Here is a 22,073-nt window from a genome sequence, read left to right as displayed (position 1 = left end):
TGTTCTGGGCAAAGGGGCAGTTCTGAGTCAGGATGCCCTGGGGGCTTGGATACTTTTGGCTTCTGTTAGACTAACTGGCCCCAGGACTCTTGTGTACCCTACCTGCCTCATCCAATCTTAGCTGTGGTAATGGATCCATCCCAGCTTCCCAGGGGCCAACTTCAACTGCTTGGGCTCCCACAAAGCTCCTGCTCTGTTAACCGTGCCTCCCCCGACCCCGACCCCGACCCCGACCCTGACCCCGACCCCGACCCCCTTGGCCTTGCTGCCCAGGTTTCCCTGTTTTAGGGCTGTCTCATGAAGAGAGTTGTCTCTGGGTACCTACCCATCCTGCACAGCCTAATCCTCAAGGCACAGGGGATGAGCTGGGAGGCCCCAAACTCACAGAACCACAAAGGCTCTGAGGGATAGACTGTACCCCCCAGGGGAAGGGCCTGAGACTCCCACATCCTCGGTGAGTTAGGACCTCACCACCAGGAACTGCTAAGACACCAGTGATCCACTTCCTACATGCCCTGTTCTACACCACACCCAAGTTCAATACTCCTTCCCATGGGGTTAAATACATAGACACCTCAGACGTCAGCATGTCCTTGGTGATGTCGCCATCCTCTGTTCCCTGCGCCCACCCATGCCTAGCTAGCCAATGAAGCCCACTCAGAGGATTTTTATTAAAACCACCTTATGCTGCTTCCACCCCTACCCTGCAGACCTCATACTCGGAGACCTCAAACCAGCTCTCCTGAACCCCTCATATGCACTCTGCCCTGGCATAAAACCCTCACCACACAGGCACATGAACCTCTACATCAGAGACCAGACATTTGGAAGCCCCAGCACAGAGGTTCCCTCCTCCCTTCCTAGGGATCTAGACACAGCCATTCCTCCATCCAAGGATCCAGGCACAAACCCTTCCCCCACAACCTAGGCTCTGGGACCTCTCTTATAACCAGATTTCCCTCTGTGACATCCCCCAGAGAATCTCAGATACAGAGGACCGCTTATTAGTATCAGAATACAAAGTCCCAGGCCTCAGGAAGACTGTAGGTGTCTTGGGGTTTGCTAGTCCCCCAAAGTCCAGGGCCTGGGAGAGCTGAATGTGTGTGATCTCACTTCAAGACCACAAGCTGGCAACAGTGGGTGTTGGGGTGCAAGTAGACCCTCTAAAAGGGAAAAAGACTTCAACATCCACCTGTTACCTCAACCTCATGTACCCAGTGGCCATATTAAATGATCTCAGGAGAGGCACTGGAACCAGTCCCAGCCTGGACAAGGGCCAAGATGGCACCCTGGATAGGGGTCCAGCGCCTTAAAGCCATACCCACGTCAGTCTGAACCCCAGTCCTGATCACATCACACCGTCTGCTCCCTGTGAGCACCACTCCTAACTAGCTGATGAAGCTCTCTCCGAGAGGCCCTTTATTAAAACCAATGACAGTTTCAAACCGTCTTCCAGGCTTGGGACAGGGACATGAGGCAGGAGGGGTCTTTCTGTATGTGGACAAAAGGGTATGGGGTCTCTCCAAGCCCACAGCTCAGTCGCATGTGCTCAATGGTGGGTGCCCCTGCGGGCGGTAGATGTAGTCTTGATGGAATAAGTTCTGAGGACTCCGGGTCCCCCACTAAAGCTCAGAGCGTTGCTTCCCATGGTTCCCCCGATGGTAAGCCTACTGCCATTGGCCCCAGTGGAATTCACAACAGCTGGAAGAAGAGAGAGTCTGTTAGTACACACTCCCCTGCCCAGGGGCCCACCTTTCCTCTACCCGCCTTCCCGCCACAGCTGCCCCTCTCCTCCATCTGCCTCCCCTCTCTAACAGCCACCAACTCAACAGCCCAAAAGAAACTTCTGATAGTGACAGGAGCCCCTCCAGAGGGACTCAAAGCCTTGTCTCACCTGGCTTCCCACTATCCCCAACCCTACCATCTTACTCTGGGCCACTGAGAGGGGTGGCTATGAGTTCCGTGGAATTTGCCAGAACTGTGTATGGAGTTGGAGGGAGGGGGCTCCCAGCCACATAAGCCAGTCCTTTGGTCCAGTCTACCCTGCTAAAGGCCCAGTTAAGTCTACACAGCTCAAGGTGTGGCCGAGAACTTACAGATGTTCACAGGTTCCATTCCGTCTCCAGACAACCTGCGGAGCAGAGGACAGATCTGAGAACACCACTCTTCAGTGCTGAACTAACACTGCCTGGCACCAGCTTCCAGACCCCAAGCAGAATGTCCATCCCTCCCTCCTTGTTCCCAGCTTACCCTTAGCCTTGTTTGAAAATGCCTGAGGAGTAGAATGGAAAGACCCACTTTGACCCCTCTCCCAGCCAACTACAGGTCATGTACCAAAGTCCCTTCATGCCCTGCCTCTAAATTGGTCCCACCCCCAGAGTTAAGGTGGCAGGTCTATTCGTGAAGACTGCTGCATCTCAGTAAGTTCCCTACCAGCCCTGAGCACCCAGGGCTTGGGAAACAGCTGTCAGGCTTATTGTTTGCAAACAGCTCTGCCCTTCCTCACCAGAAGCTCTCAAAATGGGCTGTTGCCTGCAGACTCCTGTGTCGGGCCCCTAGCATGAGGCCTGGAATAAACAATTACTTAATAGGTGATGAAATAATTAATGAATTGTTGACTGATTAACTTCAGCCCCAGCCAGGATTGAGAGGGTGGGGGCAGGCAGGGTGGCTTTCAGAAGCCCGTGGGCCTGAAACAGGTCTTGCAGTGGAAATTAAAAATCTGTCTGAGACAGCTGGGTGTGTTTGTTTGGTGACTCAGAGGCCCATTGTCACCAAGCTCTTGGCCTTGGGGTTCAATTTGCTTGGTTAGGGGAAGAGACACCTTATGTTGATAGGGAGAGGCAGTGAGGGTTGACTGGCCTCAGCAGATTCAGACTGAGGCAGGAAGAAAAGACAGGTTTTCTGGACGCTTCCAGGATACTGGATCAAATAGTATAAAATGCTAGAAGTTGGATTAGTCAAGGTCAGGACACCATCAAGCAGCAATTCCATGTCAGAATGTCCAGTGTACTGTCTAAAGTGGGAACAGACCTAATGTTCAAGTTAGAGTGACTGATTTGCTTTTTTTCCTTTCTAATTCTATGTATGTGTTGATTTGTGACTATATTTGCAACATTGTATCTCAAAGAAAACAAACTCGTAACAATTATGAAAGCTTCAGAAATACACAGTCCTTGATGTACCCAGGAAGCAGTGAAGGGTTGAGGGATTTAAAACAGGAAAAATCAAGAATCAGGGCCCTATATGGATAGGTAGAAGTTTCAGAGAGAGGTGTCTCAGATGCAGCTGCCTGTGTGGCAGTCACCTTGCCTTCCAGGGGCCTCTGATGTTTAGGTTCCTCTTCCCACAAAGAAGCCAGGGAGGTAAATAAAAGTACTTATAAATCGTGTAATAAATTATACTGAATAGGGTAACACAGACCCTCTTCTACATCTGACCTGCACTCTCAACCATGCTTCCCCCTACTCCTAACACCTAGGTCTCCTGCCCCAACACACACTACTCCTGTCCCAACACATCCCTACCTTCCCATCCATTCCATTCATCTCCCACCTGCACACATACAGCTCAAGAGTAATGCTCAGGAAAGAAAAGGCTCCCCCATTAAATTTAGCATTTAAAAAAAAAAAACCGCAAGTTCCTGGGGCCAATGAGATGGCTCCGCAGGTAAGGGAATGTGCCTACCAAGCCTGACAACCTGAGTTCAATCACATGGTGGAGGGAGAGAAGCTACTCCCAAAAGTTGTCCTCTGACCTACACACACACACACACACACACACACACACACACACACACACACAAACACATGCTAAATAAATAAATAAATAAATGGATTTCTTTAAATTAGGATTTCTTAAGTGCAAGCAAATAAATGTTTAAAATAATAACAATAAGATATTGAAGCACAGTTTCCTGGTCTATAAACACTCTCCCTTTGCAGGTGTTTTATCTACACAGTGTATGCACTTCCTCCCCGAGGGCAGAAACATGGCTTACATATTATCTGACTCTATGCTGGGTCCTAACAAGTGAAAAGTAACAAGTCTACTCCCATGCCTCTGCCTTTCCAAATTCCAACCATCCCCAAGGCACAGCCCTGTATGCCAGCAGATGCAATCAGCCACTGCAGGAGTAAGAACGAGACCAGCCTCAGACTGAAGTTCTCTGCCCTGCCAGAAGCCAGAAGCCAGCCCAGCCCCTGCCAGCCCCTGCTATCATGGCAGGTGACTGTGCAAACAGCTCTGGGGACACAGGAAATCTTCCCAGCACACCGAGTGCCATGTGGTTAGCCCAGTTAGCCATGAGAAGCAGCCTAGCCCTGTAGGCATCCGTGGGCCCTGTGGATGTCCGTGACCGGGAATCTGCAGGCCTCAACTGCATGCTACCCTGTCCCACGGTTAATTGAACCACACCATGTCCCTCTGTGAATCCTGGAGGCAAATGCTCATGACCTGCCTTCCTGAATACATGCTGAGAACTAAGAGAGCCCGGCTAGGGGTTGGGGAGGCAGTTCAGTAAAGCACTTGCTGAGCAAGCACGAGGGTCTGATCCCCAGAAATAAAAAGCCAGGTGTGGCCAAGCACATCCCTGTAACTGCACAGCTATGAGGGAGCAGCTGGGAGACAGGAAGATCACTGGGGCTGGCTAGCCACCAAACACGATAAGTAAGAGGCCCTCTCTCAAACTAAGGCAGACGCACGTGCGCAGAGCAGGACACTGACATCCTCCTCTGGCCTCCAGGCATCCAGCATCAGCTTGGATGTGGGAGCCTACACCAGATGCACGCACCAAACACACATCTACACATACATATAACCAAGAAATAAACTATCTTTGAAAAGTCCTGCTAATGGCCCCATCTGGGAAGGGACTTAACACATGGCCTTTCCTTCTAGAACAGTGGTTAACCTGTGGGTCATGAACTTTTGGGAGTCAAGGAACCCATTTCTGGGGGGGTCAATGTATCATGCATATCAGATATTTATATTATGATTCATAATAATAGCAAAAACCACAGTTATGAAGTAGCAATGAAGGCAATGGTATGGTTGGGGTCACCACAGCATGAGGAACTGTACTAAAAGGTTGTACTAGAAGGTTGAGAGCCACTGTTCTTGGAGGACATTTCCTCCAGGGCTAAGAAACAATCATTTAAGTTTTGTGCACCCTGTCCCTCTCACCCTAAGCCCTACAAAGAAGGGGCACCTAGGAGATGCCTGTAGATAGATTAATAACAAAGACAGACCTCACGGATCCCCAAGACCCCCTGCCTAGCTTGCATCTCTCACCTGCTCTCCTCGCCCTCCAGCAGCTTCCTGTAGGTGGCGATCTCGATGTCCAGCCCCAGCTTGACGTTCATGAGCTCCTGGTATTCGCGCAGCAGCCGGGCCAGGTCCTGCTTGGCCTTCTGCAGAGCCTCCTCCACCTCAGCCAGCTTGGCCCGAGCATCCTTGAGTGCCAGCTCCCCTTGTTCCTCAGCCTCGGCGATGCTGGATTCCAGCTTGGCACGCTGAGGGCAGTAATGAAGCCGTGAGATGAGAGGCCAACTGGCCGCTACTTTCCTACGTGCTCATGCTGCAGCAAGCACCTGTCAATCAAGACGGCTTTACTGGCCCCGCCTACTTCCCCAAATGCCAGGGAGTGCTGAAGGTTAGACACAAGGATATGAGGTCCGACGCTTAGGGTCTAGTACTGACTCTGCCACTATCTAATGATGTAGCCTTGGGTGAATTAGCCCCTTCAAGGCAAAGTCTCCTCTTTCTAAAATAGTAATGGTCACAGCACCTATCGCATAGGGTTACTGTGAGGGTAAGATAAGCTAAGACACACAAAGCCAGGCTAGAGAGTGGTTAAGAGTACTTGCCACTCTTGCAGAGGACCTGGGTTCAATTCCCAGCACCCACATGAACATTCACTACTGTCCCAAAGGCCAGTCACAGGATGCGTGTGACACACACACACATACATGTAAGCATGGCCCTCGTGCACACAAAATAAAGCAGATAGATATGAGCCTAATTGTGACTTTAAATGGCTTTAAAAAATATATAATAAAAGGCGTGCGAAGTCTTAACGTGATTCCTGGAACATACCACCCTAGCACCTGCCCACCCCTCCACAGCACTCTGAGGCAATGGGATGCTGGTTGGGTAACAGATGCCAGCAGAGAACAGGAACCAAATGTCATCTTTAAAACGGGAACCAGCAATTTAAGAGGGCACGGGCAGAGAATATTGGAGGGAGGAAAGGGAAGGGAGGAAGTGATGTAATTATATTTTAATTAAAGGGGATTTTTTAAAAATAAGATAAAACAGGAAGCATGTGGGAACAGTCCAAATAGAAGACTTGGATCAGAGCCTGTATCATGTGGGTTGGGTGACACAGCGCCCACGGGCTGGGGTCTGCCTTGAGCACTGCGGCTGCCCCTGCTTTGGGTGCTTCCATAGTTTGGGTATTGATTGTGCCACACAAGCCCATGCGTTCAAGGTCTGGTCCCAGCTGATGGTGTCTGTTGGGGAGAGGAAGGATCAATAGTGGACAGCCCTGGTAGATGAGCTGAGGTCACTGGAGATATGTGTCCATGAAGGAATGTGAGGAACCCTGATCCTTCTTCTCTCTGTACACACACACACACACACACACACACACACACACACACACACCATGATATTCTGCATGGCCATCCCCTCAAAGTAATAATGCTCAATGATTGGGCACTAAAACCATGAACCCTAATACAACTAACTCTTTTTGCCTCTAAGTTGGTTCTCAGGCACTTTTTCCACATGAGTAGATAGCTGGCTAGCACAGCCACTAACAAGAGTGGTCTCGCCCTCCCATCCCCTACACTCCAGCCAAGAGGTTCTTCACCCTCCTCAAGGACACCTCTCGGTCTTCTCTCAGCTGTAGTTGGTGCCTCTCTACTCCATGGGCACCGCTCAGTGGATTCCTCTCACACTAATATCCCCTGGGCCAGTGCCAGCCTACTGCTTCCAGAGACCCTTCCCAGCCCCTTAAGACCCGCACGTATGGATATGACGAAGACGACAAGGTTTGAGAAAGCACCCTTGTTCTTCTGAGCTTCCAGTCCTGGCCAAGAGAGTCTGGACTGTTTCACTGCGGGGCTACTGACAACGCCCCATCTAAGCCAGAAAGCAGCTGCCAGCCTTGTGTGTAAACCAGCCTACAGGGCTCAGGGACTTCTGGGTAAATCATCCCCAGATCCCTACTGCAACTCAGTGAAGTAAGTTTGCTAAGGCTGCTGCGGGCATCACCTGCTCACCCCTATCGCAAACACCGGCCCCCCATCTCAGATACCGGCCCCCATTACAGATACCCGCCCTCATCGCAGACACTCGACCCCATCGCAGACACCCGCCCCCATCGCAGACACCCGCCCCCATCGCAGACACCCGCCCCCATCGCAGACACCCGCCCCATCACAGACACCCACCCCCATAGCAGACACCCGCCCCATCGCAGACACCCGCCCCCACCGCGGACACCCGCCCCCACCGCGGACACCCGCCCTCATCGCAGACACCCACTCAGACTGAACTGGACTGAACCGTTCTAAGCATCTCTGCCAGGGCAAAGGGGAGCCTTCCCTCATCAACATCCCCCACTTCCGACTTCCATCCATCTCCGTGCTCTCGGCCTCTACCCTAGATGTTCATCCCTGTGGTGTGACAGGTTCTAGAAGACAGGGCCAGTGAGACAGACAGATGGCTTCTGCTCTCAAGGAGGATGTCATTCCAGCCAAGCGAAAACTGCCAATACCTTAGTAATAACCTCCAGCCCTCCAGGCAGGGGAGGGTGCTTCAAAGAACTTCAGATGGGCTGTCGGTGTGGTGCTGGGTGTTTAAAGAAGCCAACCTCCACAGGGGGACTCTGGTCCTAAATCCTAGTAGTGAGAAAGCAGTGGCCACAGGCAGAACTGGGAGAGTCAACTGGACCGAAAGGCCTTGGAGCATGAATGTTTAGTAAAAGCAAGAGTCAGAAAGCAGGGCCTGAGCAAAAGGAGGAGGGGCGTTGTCCAGAGTGAAGACGGGGATGGGACACATATGGTAGTGCGCTGTGAGCCCCAGAGCCGGAGGCAGAGTGCTCTGTGTCCTAGAGGTTCATCTTCAGCCCTGAGCCAGGTTCGGGCCAAAAATCACCTCACTAAGGACCTGAGGTGTGAGTTGCACCCACCTGGGCCCAGGCCTCCCAGACTCACTCTGCCCCTGACCTGACTAGCTGCCTCCCCCTCGAAGCAGGATGGGACAAGGCAGCAGGAGGGTGGGTTCCCACCTGGTTCTTCACGGTGTCAATCTCTGCCTGCAGCTTCTGGATGGAGCGGTTCATCTCCGCAATCTCATTCCGGGTGTTTCGGAGGTCATCCCCGTGCTTCCCAGCCTGGGCCTGGAGTGTCTCGAACTGGAAGGCGGAGAGCATGCACTTACAGCCGGGTGAGCCATCACTGCCAGTCACTGGACCCCTCCTCATCCACAGAAAGCCCCTCCCAGCCTCCATTCCCAGGGAAGGGTGGTCACACTACAGGACAGTCTGACCCCTCCTAGTCAGAATCTGAGAGCATGCGTGTGTGTTTACCCGTGCATGCTACAAGGATCCACGCCCTGTGCTCCCTTCACACCTGACTTCTGGCTTCCTCCAGTGTCTCTCCCATTTCTTTAGAAGCTTGCTCTCGGCTATTCTGACTCTGTAGTAACAATTAAGTCTCCTGGGCCTGGAACCCTGGACTTCAGGATCTAGTCCCTTGCTCTTCCACAGACCAGCTGTGTCTCTGTGCCTGCTTCCTCAGGTTTAGAACGATGATCATAGTGTTGCACACATAAAAGGGCTTTTCTGTGGATTAAGTGTGTGGAGGTGTCAGGCCATTGAACACTCCGCCTAGCCCTGCCTGATCGTCACTATGAAAGTGAGTGCCATCAATCAGTATGTGCCTCGTTCCTCTTCCTGTGCCCCTTCAGCCTGGCTTTCACCCAAGGGAGGGGCCAGCCTTGCCATCTTCTTCATCCTGAACTTCAGAGTATACCATGGCCTTAGCCACTGGTGTCTGCCAGGTCCTGAAGGCTGGAGACAAGGTGAGGAGAAAGGTAGCAGCCGCCCAGAGCCTAGCAGAAGGAGGAAAGATACCCCAGATAGCACATACCTTGGTCTGGTACCAGGCTTCAGCCTCTGCCTGGCTATGGTTGGCCATCTCCTCGTACTGGGCTTTGACGTCAGCGATGATGCCATCCAAGTCCAGGGAGCGGCTGTTATCCATGGACAGCACCACGCATGTGTCTGAGATCTGTGACTGCAGCTCTGCTAACTCCTGCAGGGACCAGACAGGACACTGGACTACATGCCTGGGACATGATCTATCCCTGTTTCCAGACCACAGTGGAACCTACTCAAGCTGGAGTGGGCAGAATGGCCAGGCAGTGAGGGGGCAAGGACCAAGCACATGCCAAATAGTTCTGCCCACCCTGACTGCCAGCACCTCAATATCTGAGTCTGGTAGGATTAAAAGAGATAAAGAGACAATATGGCCCCCTCAGGGTACAAGTCACACGTGACAGGAGCCGGTGGAGATGCTGAAACCATTCTTACTCCACCATGTGACGGCACATCCTGCCGCCTTGGAAACTGGGATACAGCTGTGCGTACAGGCAGGCAAACATGTCTGCAGTACGCCCTCCCCTGAAAGGACACGGGACTGATTTTCACAGAGTACATATTTTAGCCAGTCATGGTGGCTCGCATCTATAATCTCAGCCCTGAGGAGGCTAAGGCTGGAGGATCCTACATTTGAGACCAGTGTAGGCTATAGAATGAGTTCGAGGTCAGTCTGGGTGAAACAATCAGATTCTATCTCAAAACGTGCGGACGCACGTCTGACTGCGTACATGCGTCCAGGCGCACAGCGATCCAAAAAGTGTAAATACAGACATGTTTTATTGATTAATCTGTTTTCAATTCCATGGCTTGCTTTTCTGTATCATTTGCAATGAGTACGAACTCTGCGTTCGCCGATGAGAAGAGACCGTGTCCTATAGAATGTAGTTTTATGTTTATATACATATAGCCAGCTACCTATATGTAACACAAGCCAAAGATGGGAAGACCGACCCTGAGCTTGATTGCATGAGCAGCCGAAAGATCCCCACTCCTGATAGTAAACATGCATGTAGACACCAGCTCTAGACCTGATGGAGGCTGGATGGTCCCGTCAAGACTACACCGGAGGGACCAAAGAAGCATTCAGTACTAAGACCCCTGTCAGACGATGCCATTGTACCTCCTTCCCAAGGCTAAGATGCCGGATGATATCCACCATTAGCCCCTTTCTCAGCCTAGGAGACATACCTCCCACCCTGGAACTCACTGTCTCATGAAGGGTCTTGAGAAAGTTGATCTTGTCCTGCAGACTGTCTGCCTTGGCCTCCAGCTCCACCTTGTTTGTGTAGGCAGCATCCACGTCCTGAGGAAGGGAGACAGGACAGAGTGACACCAAGTCCTCAAGACAGAAAACGGTCAGCAGAGAGGATGACAAGTTAGCCAATCCTGCCCAAGTTTCCAGGACAAAATGCTCCTGTTTCCCCAGACACTTCCGTCCTGGCTCTCCAGGTTGTTTGCTGGATGGGTGACAATTTCCATGCATCCCCAGGACCAACACCTGCAGTCCAAAGGACATGAGCCCCAAACCAAACATATGTCTAACTCCCAAAGGCAAGGCTTCATGTCGTGGACACAATCCTGACTCAGCTACAACTGGCTGTGTGACCTAGAACAAGTCACGTCCACACTGAAAGCCTTAATTTCTCAGTCCATGTGAGCACAGTGTCAATCATTCAGACCCCCCTTCGCCCTCCTAAGATGAGCAACTCTAGTTGGCCTGTGTTATTGCATCACTGGGTGACTCCAAGGCAGGTGAGCCACAGGTAAAGACCAGATGGGAGCTAGGGTCTCTGTTAGTGCATTTATATCACTGTGACCAAAATGCCTGACAGAAACATGTAAGGGTGGAAAGACTTGTTTAAGCTCCAGATTTCAGAAGTTCCAACAAAGAAAGCCCAAAAAAGCACAACAGCTCACATCATGGCTGCTCAGAAGGAAGAAGGAATTTTGCTTGCTCTCTTGCTCTCTCCTTTCTCTCTCTCTCTCTCTCTCTCTCTCTCTCTCTCTCTCTCTCTCTCTATCTCTCTATCTATCTATATATCTTTGTGTCTCTCTCTGTGTCTTTGTGTGTGTGTGTGTGTGTGTGTGTGTGTGTGTGTGTGTGTGTTTCTCTGTCTCTCTGTCCTTTCTGCCCAGGGTCTTAGCCCATCCTTCAGATGGTGTTGTCCACATTCAAGGCAAATGGTCCTCCCTCACTTAGCCCTCTCTGGACACACCCAAAAGTATGCCTCACCAAACTTACAAGTGATTAATAGTGATATTACTGAAAAGCAGGTCTTACCAAGTAGCCCAGGCTGGGCTCGAGCCTGCAGCAGTCCTCTGCCTGTGCCAGCCAAGTACTGGAATTAAAGGTATGTACTACCACATCCAGCTCCTGGGTGATTCCAAATTCAGTCAGGCCAGCAATGGAGACTAACCTTCTCACTCTCTGACCTACACTTTCTTGGAAGACTCTTGAGTCTTCCAGGCCCCACTCTGCCTACAGCAGGGCCTGGAAGGCAGAGCTGCCTGATGAGAGAGCTTGGACTCAGAATCCTAACACACAGGTAGCACAAATCCCCTGAGATGCTCCCACAGCTTTCCAAAGCCACTTCCATGTCTCCAGGGTCAGAGAGCCCATCCTGCTTCAAGACAGTTCACTGTTTACTCTGGAAACATCTGAGGCCACCCAGGAGCCACGGGGTCTGGACTCAAATGTTCTGACCCCTAGTGGACACTTCCTTTTGTGAGCCTAAGATGTGGCTTTCAAACGTCCATCTTCTGGTCTTAGTTCTAATCCTAAAGGTCTGGAAACAACTCTATTCAGTCACCAGAGATATGCATATGCACAGGTGCATACACACACACACACACACACACACACACACACCACTCACACATACATACATACCACACACACACTCACACATACAGACACACATACATATACACATACACATACAGGCACACTCATACACATTCACACAGAACACACATATACACACTCACACAGAGGTACATACAAGCATACATACACACAATGACACACACATACAGTACACACACTCATACATATAGACACACATGCACACATACATACATACACATACATGTACAGACACACATACATACACACACATACACAGACACACACAGACACACAGAGGCACACACATATACACACTCACACAGAGACACACATACAATACACACACTCAACACACACTCACATATGCAGACACACACAAACATGCACACACATACAGATATAGACACATGTACACACAGAGATACACTCACAGAGGCATACACATATGCAGAGACACACACTCACACAAAGACATACACATTCACACAGAGACACACAAGCACACGTGAACATACAGCATGTGAACACAGGCTGTGCTCCTCTGGTGTGGTTTTGAGACTTCCCCAAGCTTATCATTCCCCGTTTAGTCCCAGGCAGGCCTTGACCACAGACCTAGCCCAGTCCCATCCTGTGAGAGAGAGAGAAAGGAGCCCTCCAGCACCTCTGCTCCTTACCTTCTTCAGCAGCACAAACTCGTTCTCGGCAGCTGTGCGTCGGTTGATCTCCTCCTCATACCTGCAGCGGGAGAGGGGGCCCGTGACACACAGCTTAACCTCCAAGCACTCAAATGCAACACTTGCCTCAGTGACACACCTCAGAGAGCAGGGGGTCAGGGCTACAAAACCTAATTTCTCCCACCTCCATGCAGATCGTCCCAGGGCTCTGAGTCTCGGCACGGAGGGAAGGGGCACGGAAAATGTATGTGGATTAGAAACCAAAGGCTGCAGCTACTGATCGGGAGGGCAAGCACAGCCCTGCTTAGGGGCTGTTTGATGGAGCCTGCACTGGTGTGCACTTCCTGTGGGGTAACTCACACCCTCCTCCCAACAGTCCCACAATACAGTACTGCAATTGTCCAAGCTGAAAACACAGAGGCACGTCACCTGCCCAGGTCACTGTACTGCAAAGGGACAATCCCTGGCTTAGCTCCTACAGCTGACACCACCACACGCACCAGACCACTAGGTAGGCCGACTCCTGAGGTGTGAACAGCAAGCTCAAAGGGGACAAGCTTGTTGAATCAGGACAGACCACATGGAGTCCTGAAGATCCAGGCCACACTGGATGGTATAGCCTGGATCTTCCCCCCAATCCCATTGCCTCTGAAGGAGCTGGCAGCTGGCTTTGGGAGGATCTCTGCAAGCAGGGCAACAGGAAAGAGTATGCATTTGCCTGTTCTACTGTATATGTGGAGGATCAAAAGGAAATTTAAGAGCTGGTGGGGAGGAGGGAGGACGCAGGAGTTGCCTGCTGAGACTGGCGGGAGAATGGCCTGAACAGCTTTGGAAGAAGCAGGGTGCCAGCCAGGAGCTGGCTCCGAACATTCACACATCCAGAGTGGTTCTTCAGTCCACAGAAGCTACATCTGCAAGGCTCTCTGAAGCTCCACCTTGGAGCGGGGCTGCTGGGCTTGAGCTCTCAGAGCAGCCATTCCCCTTCCCTGTGCCTGCTGCCCGTCCCTCATTCATCCTCTACCTAGTGCTCACAGAGATGAGGGGAGATGGCTGTGGGTTGAATGCCTGACAGCAGGGGCTGGCTGGCTACCCAGAATCCTCTCCACCCTGCACCTGTCTGGCTCCACCTGCCATGAGATTGTCTGTTGACTTTTGCTCAAAGGAAGCAGCTGGTGGGAGACACTCCCCAGAGGTCCTGTTTGTTCTCCTCCGGTCAGAGCTGGTATGCCTGGTCCCTCTTATTCACACAACCACACATAGAGCACACTAGCTGTCCCCAGTGCCCAGTGGCGGGGGATGGGGTGGGGTGGGAGTGGCAAGGGGGAGGTCAAGTCTCAGGCTTTGCTTTCTATTCAGTGAGAAGAAAGGGTTGCAGGGACATTCAAAGGTGCCCACAAATCCCAGGCTTCCTGTCTCTGGTGGCTTCGTCCTTGGTCTGCCCTGATCCCTGCTGTGTCATTCAAAACCATCAACCCCATCTGTTTCTTTCCTTCTCACATCAGGCTTGTTGGCCTTTCCTGGGAATTAGGGACCCACCTTCAAGACCAAGTTTCCTGTGACCTGCTATGTGATTTCAACTAAGCCCCATAGACTGTCTGGTTTCCAATTCTTCATCTGCCTGAGGGGGAAAGGGGCTGTTCTGGAATCATCTGTGAGGGCTATAAGTTCTGAAGCATTCCTTTCATAGGATACCTTTTACTCATGGCGCCTAGGGACTTAGTCAGTCACCCAAAAGGAAGCAAGACTGTCAAGGAAGACAGGGTTATTTCTGACTAATCCAGATGGGAAATGACCAGAATGTCCCAGCAATAGCCCCTGGGGGCAAGAAGGAGAGGTGAGGAAGGGACTGTGTCAGCAAAGGCCATTGCTCAGGCCCTTCTAGTGCTGAGCAGCCATGCACTTTGACCCCTGGATCTTCCAAGAGGCACCAGGGACATTACTTGTTCTTGAAATCTTCCACCACATCCTGCATGCTCCGCAGCTCCACCTCCAGGCGGCCCCCATCCAGCTGCAGTGCCTCAAGCTGCTGCCGCAGACCAGCAATCTGGGCCTCGAAGATGCGGGGAAGCTGGCTGCTCTTGGCTGACTTCTGATCCTGCAGCAGCGCCCACTTGGTCTCCAGCATCTTGTTCTGCTGTTCCAGGAAGCGCACCTGGAGGGGTGTGGAAGGGGAGGCACTGAGGGGCCAGGCTGGACAACCACAGATGTTAAGTCTGGAACCACTGTGAGGCAGAGCCCGTCTACCCAGTGCTCGCCCTGTCCCCATCTCTAGGACCGTATTTCAAGTGTAAGCCGTGGAGTAGCTGAGCTTGGTTTGGTGGTGTACAGGGTTTCTAGCCAATTCTGCCTCAATGGTATTCTCTACCTCTGCCTTTTAAATAGCCCCTTTCTTCCCTGAAGCTGGGGCTGAGAGGGTATTAGGGAACTGACTAGACTACCCCCTCCTTCCACGCTGGAATTTTTCTTTCTTCCTCAGTATCTTCTCTCCTTCCTCTTTCCTCGGCCTTAAAGGTGGGAGGCAAGAAAACCAGCAGCCTGAGGAACTAGGAACTGGGTTAGGACGGTACAGCTTAGCATCAAGGCAGGAAACGGGTCTAGAGAAGCCTAGGAGGCTTCTTTTAAGGATTTCTGGGGCAGAATAGTATGGGCAAGAGGACTGGAAGGGAGACACGGACACAGGGGACTGGGCCCTAGCCAGAGGGCCAGGCAGAACTGCAGGTCTCAGCTCCCCTGATTTGGGTCCTTCTGTGAGACTCGAATCTGCCTCTCATTCCTAGAAGCCCAGGAATGGCACGGATCGACAGCCAGGGAGCATACCCTCCAAAGGGTCCCTCAACCAAGACCCTGTCTCCCACAGAGCCATCTGCAAAGGCAGAAGTAGCCTTACCTCCTACCAACAATGGAAAGTAGAGGAACAGGCAGGTAAGTAGGGCAGAAGCCTCCTCCCCCAGGCCTTTATTCTCAACATCTACCTCAGATACATCATTCTCCCATCCGGAAAGGGAAGGTCACCCCACCCAATTCATGACTCCCCGTAACTTCCTCCCAGGGAAAGGGACCCAGACAGCAAAGAACTAACTTCTGGCCTTGGCCTCCAGAGCTTCTAGCCTCACACCTGTAACAAAGTGGCTTCAAAGACCCAGAGATCTCAGTCAACTAAGGAAGCTGGAGAGAACTTGGGGGACAATCTGTGAGTCCTTGAAGAAAGGGAGGGGCCCAAGGCCAGTTGTTTGAGGAGAGGAGCTTAGAGACTGAAGAGAGGGTGTAAGGAGAGGTACTACAAAGAGCCCACCGAAGACACAAAAGGAAGAGATCCACACTGGTCTCCCAGGACAGGGCGTGGCCGGAAAGAACCGCTAGGGTTTGTCTGAGGCTGGGTCACAACGGCCTCACCTTGTCGATGAAGGAGGCGAATTTGTTGTTGAGGGTCTTGATCTGCTCACGCTCTTCCTGGCGCACCTGCTGGATGGTGGGGTCGATGTCCACACTCAGAGGTGCCAGCAAGTTCTGATTGATGGTGATCTCACGGATGCCGGCGCCCACCGGGCCCCCATAAGCGGAGCGCACGGCCACACGAGGCCTGGAAGTGCCCAGGCCATAGAGGCTCCTGCTGCCGAAGCCCGCGCGGCCCGAGCTCAGCCGCACCTGAGCCCCGCGGCCGGGATAGGCAGTGGAGCGAGAGCTGAAGTGGATGGACATAGCGGCTGGACAGGGCTGGCTGGACCAGGAGAGAAGCAGCGCGAACTCCCTGACCTCAGGCAGTCTGAGACCTTTTATCCCTCCATGAGGGGCGGAGGCTGAGCGCACACAGGTGGGGACAGGGCGGGGCTGGCCGCTGGCCGCTGGCCACCTTTCTCTGCCGCCAGGGCCCTCCTGTCCGCCTGCCTTCTGCCCTCGCACCGCCCCCAGCCACCGCCCAGTCTCCCCGTCCACTCAGGAAGTGTCTGCAGGAGACCCAGACGCCATCGTGAGACACCCACACCTGAGGCAAGTTGCCCAAGATACCCACAGCTCAGAAATCTCTAGATCTCAAAGAGACCACCTTACAATTGGCAGAGCAAGGCTTTCTGGAGCAGGCTTGGGGAGTGAACACAGAGATTCCTGGGGCCAGCAGGAAAGCCAAGTGCTACAAGAGGAAGTGTCTATTGAGAAAGTTGAAACCCCTCACCCACTGGCTGGGGAAGCCCCAGGCATTCTAGAACTCTCCCTCCCAGTCCTGCTGCTCCTGGAGAGCTCAGCTCAGTTCTTCAGTAACCTGGCCCCGTGATGAGCCTCACTGGGATGAGCTGTTTCAGTAACTGCACCCTCCCCACCATCCAAATTCAGAGGGCTTTCCTCACCCCCTCCTCAAACTCCTGCATGGGTTCCTGGGATGCCTTGTGTGCCCTTCTGTGCCCTCATACCCCTAGACACACCAGTGTGCTTATACATACATACATACACACATACATACATACATACATACATACATACATACATACATACATATACACATATATATATATATATATATATATATATATATATATATATATATGCAGTGCTCCCCACTTCCATTTTTCCCAGACTCACTTGGTCAACCCTTAACCTACCTCTGGCCCCATGCAATGAGCCTCACTGGTCCTTTAGGGGCACCCTAGGTGGAAGAGGGTGTGAGTGGAATGTTCTTCCTGCTTTGCCTTTTCAGGTAGAAACCCCTAAGCTTGCAAGGAGACTCCCTACCTCTCAAGGTGCTTCCTCCGCCCTTTGTCCCCCTCTGTACCCCACTCTCCCTGCTGCTACAGCCCCTGCCACCCACCCCCAACTTTGGAGGTTGTGTCCTGCCTACACCAAGAGCTCCCTCTTTCTCCAGATGGGCTGAGAAGAGTCCCAGCAGGGCAGAGCTAGTGTGCTGACCTGAACGAGTCACTGGCCCCCTCAGCCACAGCTCCTTCAGCGTGTCTAGTGAGAGCTGGGAAGCAGAGTACTGGGAAGACAGAAGTGCCCAGGCCTCAGCCCCCTATAACCACCACAACCTTGAGAGATACTTCCTCATTCCTGAGCCTACCCCACATCTGCCCTGGGCCTCCTACCCCTCCCTGGAACATTCTTTAAAACTCCAGTGCTAGCTAGATTCCTCCTGCCCCGACATTCCCAGACCAACCTGAGAGGCTACTCAGTGCCAAGTGGAGGCAACACACACACACACACACACACACACACACACACACACACACAAATGTCCTTTGAAATGTTTCACAGAGGGATGCGAGCCCCTGACACCTTCCATCAAATTCCTGCCCCAAAGAAGTTCACAGTCCAGTGATTCAGCCAATCTCTCCCTCTCCCTCTCTCTCTCCTTCTCCCTCTCCCTCTCTCTCTCCTTCTCCCTCTCCCTCTCCTCCCCTCTCCCTCTCCCTCTCCTCCCTTCTTCCCTCCCCCTACCCCTCCCTCTTCCTCTCCTTCTCCCCCTCCCTCTCCCTCTCCTCCCCTCTCCCTCTCCCTCTCCTCCCTTCTTCCCTCCCCCTACCCCTCCCTCTTCCTCTCCCTCTCCCCCTCCCTCTCCCTCTCCTCCCCTCTCTCTACATGCAAGCCTTGCAGAGACCACCTCCTAGATTCTGCCTTAGCCCCACAAACTCCTCCATTGTCGTCTGCCTAACTCAGTGACAACATTCTGCTATACACACCACACACACACATACCTACACTCATTCACACATACACATTCACATACATGCACATACATCTCACACACACATACCACACACACACACATTCACACATACTTACACATACATACATGCACACAATACACAATCACACATATGCATACACACCACACATACACACTCACACTTACACACTCACTCTCACATACATACACATTCACACATGCACACACCACACACACTCACTCACTCATACTCACATACATGCACACACATCACACACTCACACATGCATGCACACCACACACTCTCATTCATTCACACTCACATGCACACACACCATATAGTCACACATACCACACCTACTCACACACACACATACATACACACACACTCATACACACCACACATACCACACACTCACACATGTCACACACTCACTTGCACACACACACTCATTCATACTAAGCCACGCCAGGCATAAACTTTGTTTGTCCTCTGACTCTCTTGGCTGTTAGGCTAAGCATCCTCTGGAACCTAACCACCAACAGCAGTAAGCCCAGATTCTTAGTCCTACCCGTATCCACCAATCCTGACCTGGAAGCCCGGCCTCTGCCATCCAAGCCCAGTGAACATTGCGGCTCCTCCCACAGAGCAGGGGAAACACTCATAACCAGTATTCATAGCCCAGCAATGTAAAACACATTCTGATTCTTAAAGGGGGGGAAAGGGCTATTTTTTTCATTATCTTGAAATGTGACTGCTTCTGATCATACTAAAAGTCATTTAACAATCTGCATGAGACACTGGGGGAGGCAGGCCAAGACAGAGTGCTTGAACAGCATGCTTCTAATCATACTGAAAGCCATTTAGCATTCTGCACAAACCACTGAGGGAGGTAGTCAATGGCAGAGTGCTTGACCGGCATGTATGTGGTCCTATGTTCAATCCCTAATAGCGCCACACAAAAAATTCAGCCCAGAGCATAAGAGCTTAACACTTACAAAGGAACCGAGAGACACAGGCTGAGAAGGATGTGGCAGACAGTAGGCTACTTTCCTGACTGTACACCACCATCCAGAAGAACATGACAGGCATAGAGAATGTGGGCTGCAGTTTACATGGTACCTTGTGAGTGCGTGCTGGCTTAACCTACTAAACCATCTTGTATGTATACTACAACTTATGACACAGAGGTGCATTGTACCCCTCCACTCTTTGTGACAGGCTGTCACATGTAGCCAAAGCTGGCCTCAGATTATTGATGGTCCTCTCCCAGATTTCTAAGTGCTGGAATTATTAGACACGTGTCACCAAACCCAGTTATTGACCCCGTTTGAAGAGAACACATTGAGGCACAAAGAATTTAAGTCACTTGCCCAAGCTCCCACAGCTAAAGTGTAGAGAAGCTAAGACTTGAACCCCAGTAGTTAGAACCACCAGATTACTTGCAAAAAAAATGATGATGATGATGATGATGATGATGATGATGATGATGACGACAACAACTGTGGGAAGATGGGAGAGATGGATCCATGGTTAAGAGCACCCAGTTTCAGTTCCCAGACTCATGTCAAGTGACTCACATCTTCCTGCAACTCTAGCTCCAGTGATCCAATACCATCAGTCTCTCTGAGTACCTGAAGGCATCTGCTTGTACACACACATACACACATGTACATACACATACACACATGTACATACACATACACACATACATATATGTACACACATACATTTACACACATAAATATACACATGTACACATATACACATATACATATACATACACACATATACACATATACATACACATACATAAACGTATACATGTACACATGCACACATACATGTGTATACATGCATGCATATACCCACATACATGTAAACGTACATAAACATGCACATATACATGTATAATGCATGCATATACACATGCACATGTACACATATGTACACACATACACATATATAAACATACACGTGTACCCATATATGCATACACATGTACACATATACACATATATACACACATATGCATATACACATATACGCATACACATACATATGTACACATGTGTACACATATATACACACATATGCATATACACATACAAGTACACACATACATATACACATACTTATACACAAACACACATACACACATATACACATACACATATATAAACATGCACATGTACACATGCATGCACATGTATACATACATGCATATACACATATGCACATACAAGTACATGCATACACATATATACACACAAACACATACACACACATACACATGCACACTAAATAAATTATATATAAAGTAAATACAACTGTAAGAAAGAAAATTACTTGCAAATATGGACTGCTCAACACCTCTCAAACTGGGGTAGGAGAAAGAATAGAAGCACAAAGCCAGGCCAGGCATGTTGGAACATGCCCATGACCCCACAAGATGGAGCTGACAGAGTAAGTTGGTGACCTGACGACCAGCCAGAACCGCATAGCAAGAGTCTGTCTCAAACAGTAGAACAGGAAACCCTTTTGTGCCTGTCAAGCCATTGAAGACTGAAACCATGTTAGCAGCACTCCAGTCGTGTGCTCTCCTGCTGGGATTATCGATTGTCACCTCCTCGTGCAGGGAAAGCTGGCAGAAGATCTCAGAATCAAAAGCGACATCAGCAGGGGCTGGAGAAATGGCTCCATGGCAAGATGCTCTTGCATAAGGCTGGAGTTCCTTTCCCAGCATCCACATGGAGGCTTGTAACCATCTGCAGCTCCAACTCCAGGTCTGACGCCCTCCTCTGGCCTCAGTGGGTACCAGCCATGCACAGGCGCACACACATGCATACATGCAGGCACTGACAAATGCACATAAGATTAAAAAATAAATCTTTTAAGAATATGGCCCTCAACCTTTGATGAATAAGCAAAACAAGGCGAATCCGTCAGCCCTTGGCCAAGTCTTTCTGCTCTGGGTTCTTTTCATGGAGTTCACAGTAACTGCACGCATACACCACGGTCCCTTCTGTACGGTCTTGTGTTCAGGAAAAACTGGAAACCTAAGTGCCAGTCAACAGGGAGCCCTGACGATGAGTTGAGCTGGCCGCTATATTAGTGACAACTTTATCGGTGCTAAAAGGCAACCTGCAGAAGAAAGGGTTTATTCTGCAGCATTAGTGCCAGAGGGTTAGTGTCCACCATGGTGGGCAGAGGCAGAGGAAGCAGGAGGTGAACTACAAGCAGGAAACAGCCTTGAAACCCCAAAGCCTGTCCCAGTGAATGCTTCCTCCAGCAAAGCCACACCTCCTAAGTCTCCCTAAACGGCTCCCAACCGGGGACCAAGAATTCAAGCCAGTAAGACTTACAGGGACCATCTCATTCAAACCACCACAACAGCATTCAGTGGGCCGTCGTTTAGTGACATTAGTACATCCTTTCTATGCGGGGTTTTAGAAGTTTTAATTCATCAATTGGTTTTCATGTGCATGGATGTTTTACCTGCATATATGTGCATGCAGTCACATGCATGAAGTACCCAGGAAGCCAGAAGAGGAGGTCAAATCTCCTGAGGCTGGAGTTGCAGCTGATATGGTTTGGCATATGGGTGCTGGGAATGGAATCCACGTTTCCAGAAGAGCACCCAGAGCTCTTAACTGCTGAGCCAGCCACCTTTCCAGCTCCCCTGAGTTTTTAATCTTTACATATCAGCAGCAAAACTGGCGTGATCT

At 50.9% G+C, this 22,073-nt stretch overlaps 1 protein-coding gene across 2 annotated transcripts; it reads right to left on the bottom strand.

Moving 5' to 3' along the window:
• Positions 1-1,389: 1,389 nt before the first annotated feature.
• Positions 1,390-17,667, bottom strand: Krt7 (keratin 7). 2 transcript variants are annotated; one of them, NM_001047870.2, is given in 11 exon segments: positions 1,390-1,701; positions 2,097-2,131; positions 5,293-5,513; positions 8,297-8,422; positions 9,159-9,323; positions 10,377-10,472; positions 12,692-12,752; positions 14,632-14,843; positions 16,085-16,817; positions 17,284-17,327; positions 17,588-17,667. In NM_001047870.2, coding segments are annotated over 9 exon segments (1,374 nt in total). In that variant the 5' UTR covers positions 16,391-16,817; positions 17,284-17,327; positions 17,588-17,667; the 3' UTR covers positions 1,390-1,549.
• Positions 17,668-22,073: the final 4,406 nt, after the last annotated feature.

Source organism: Rattus norvegicus, chromosome 7 (genome assembly GCF_021556685.1).
Source record: "Rattus norvegicus strain SHRSP/BbbUtx chromosome 7, alternate assembly SHRSP_T2T, whole genome shotgun sequence".
Taxonomy (NCBI): domain Eukaryota; kingdom Metazoa; phylum Chordata; class Mammalia; order Rodentia; family Muridae; genus Rattus; species Rattus norvegicus.
This window is presented reverse-complemented; position numbering and strand designations above follow the sequence as displayed.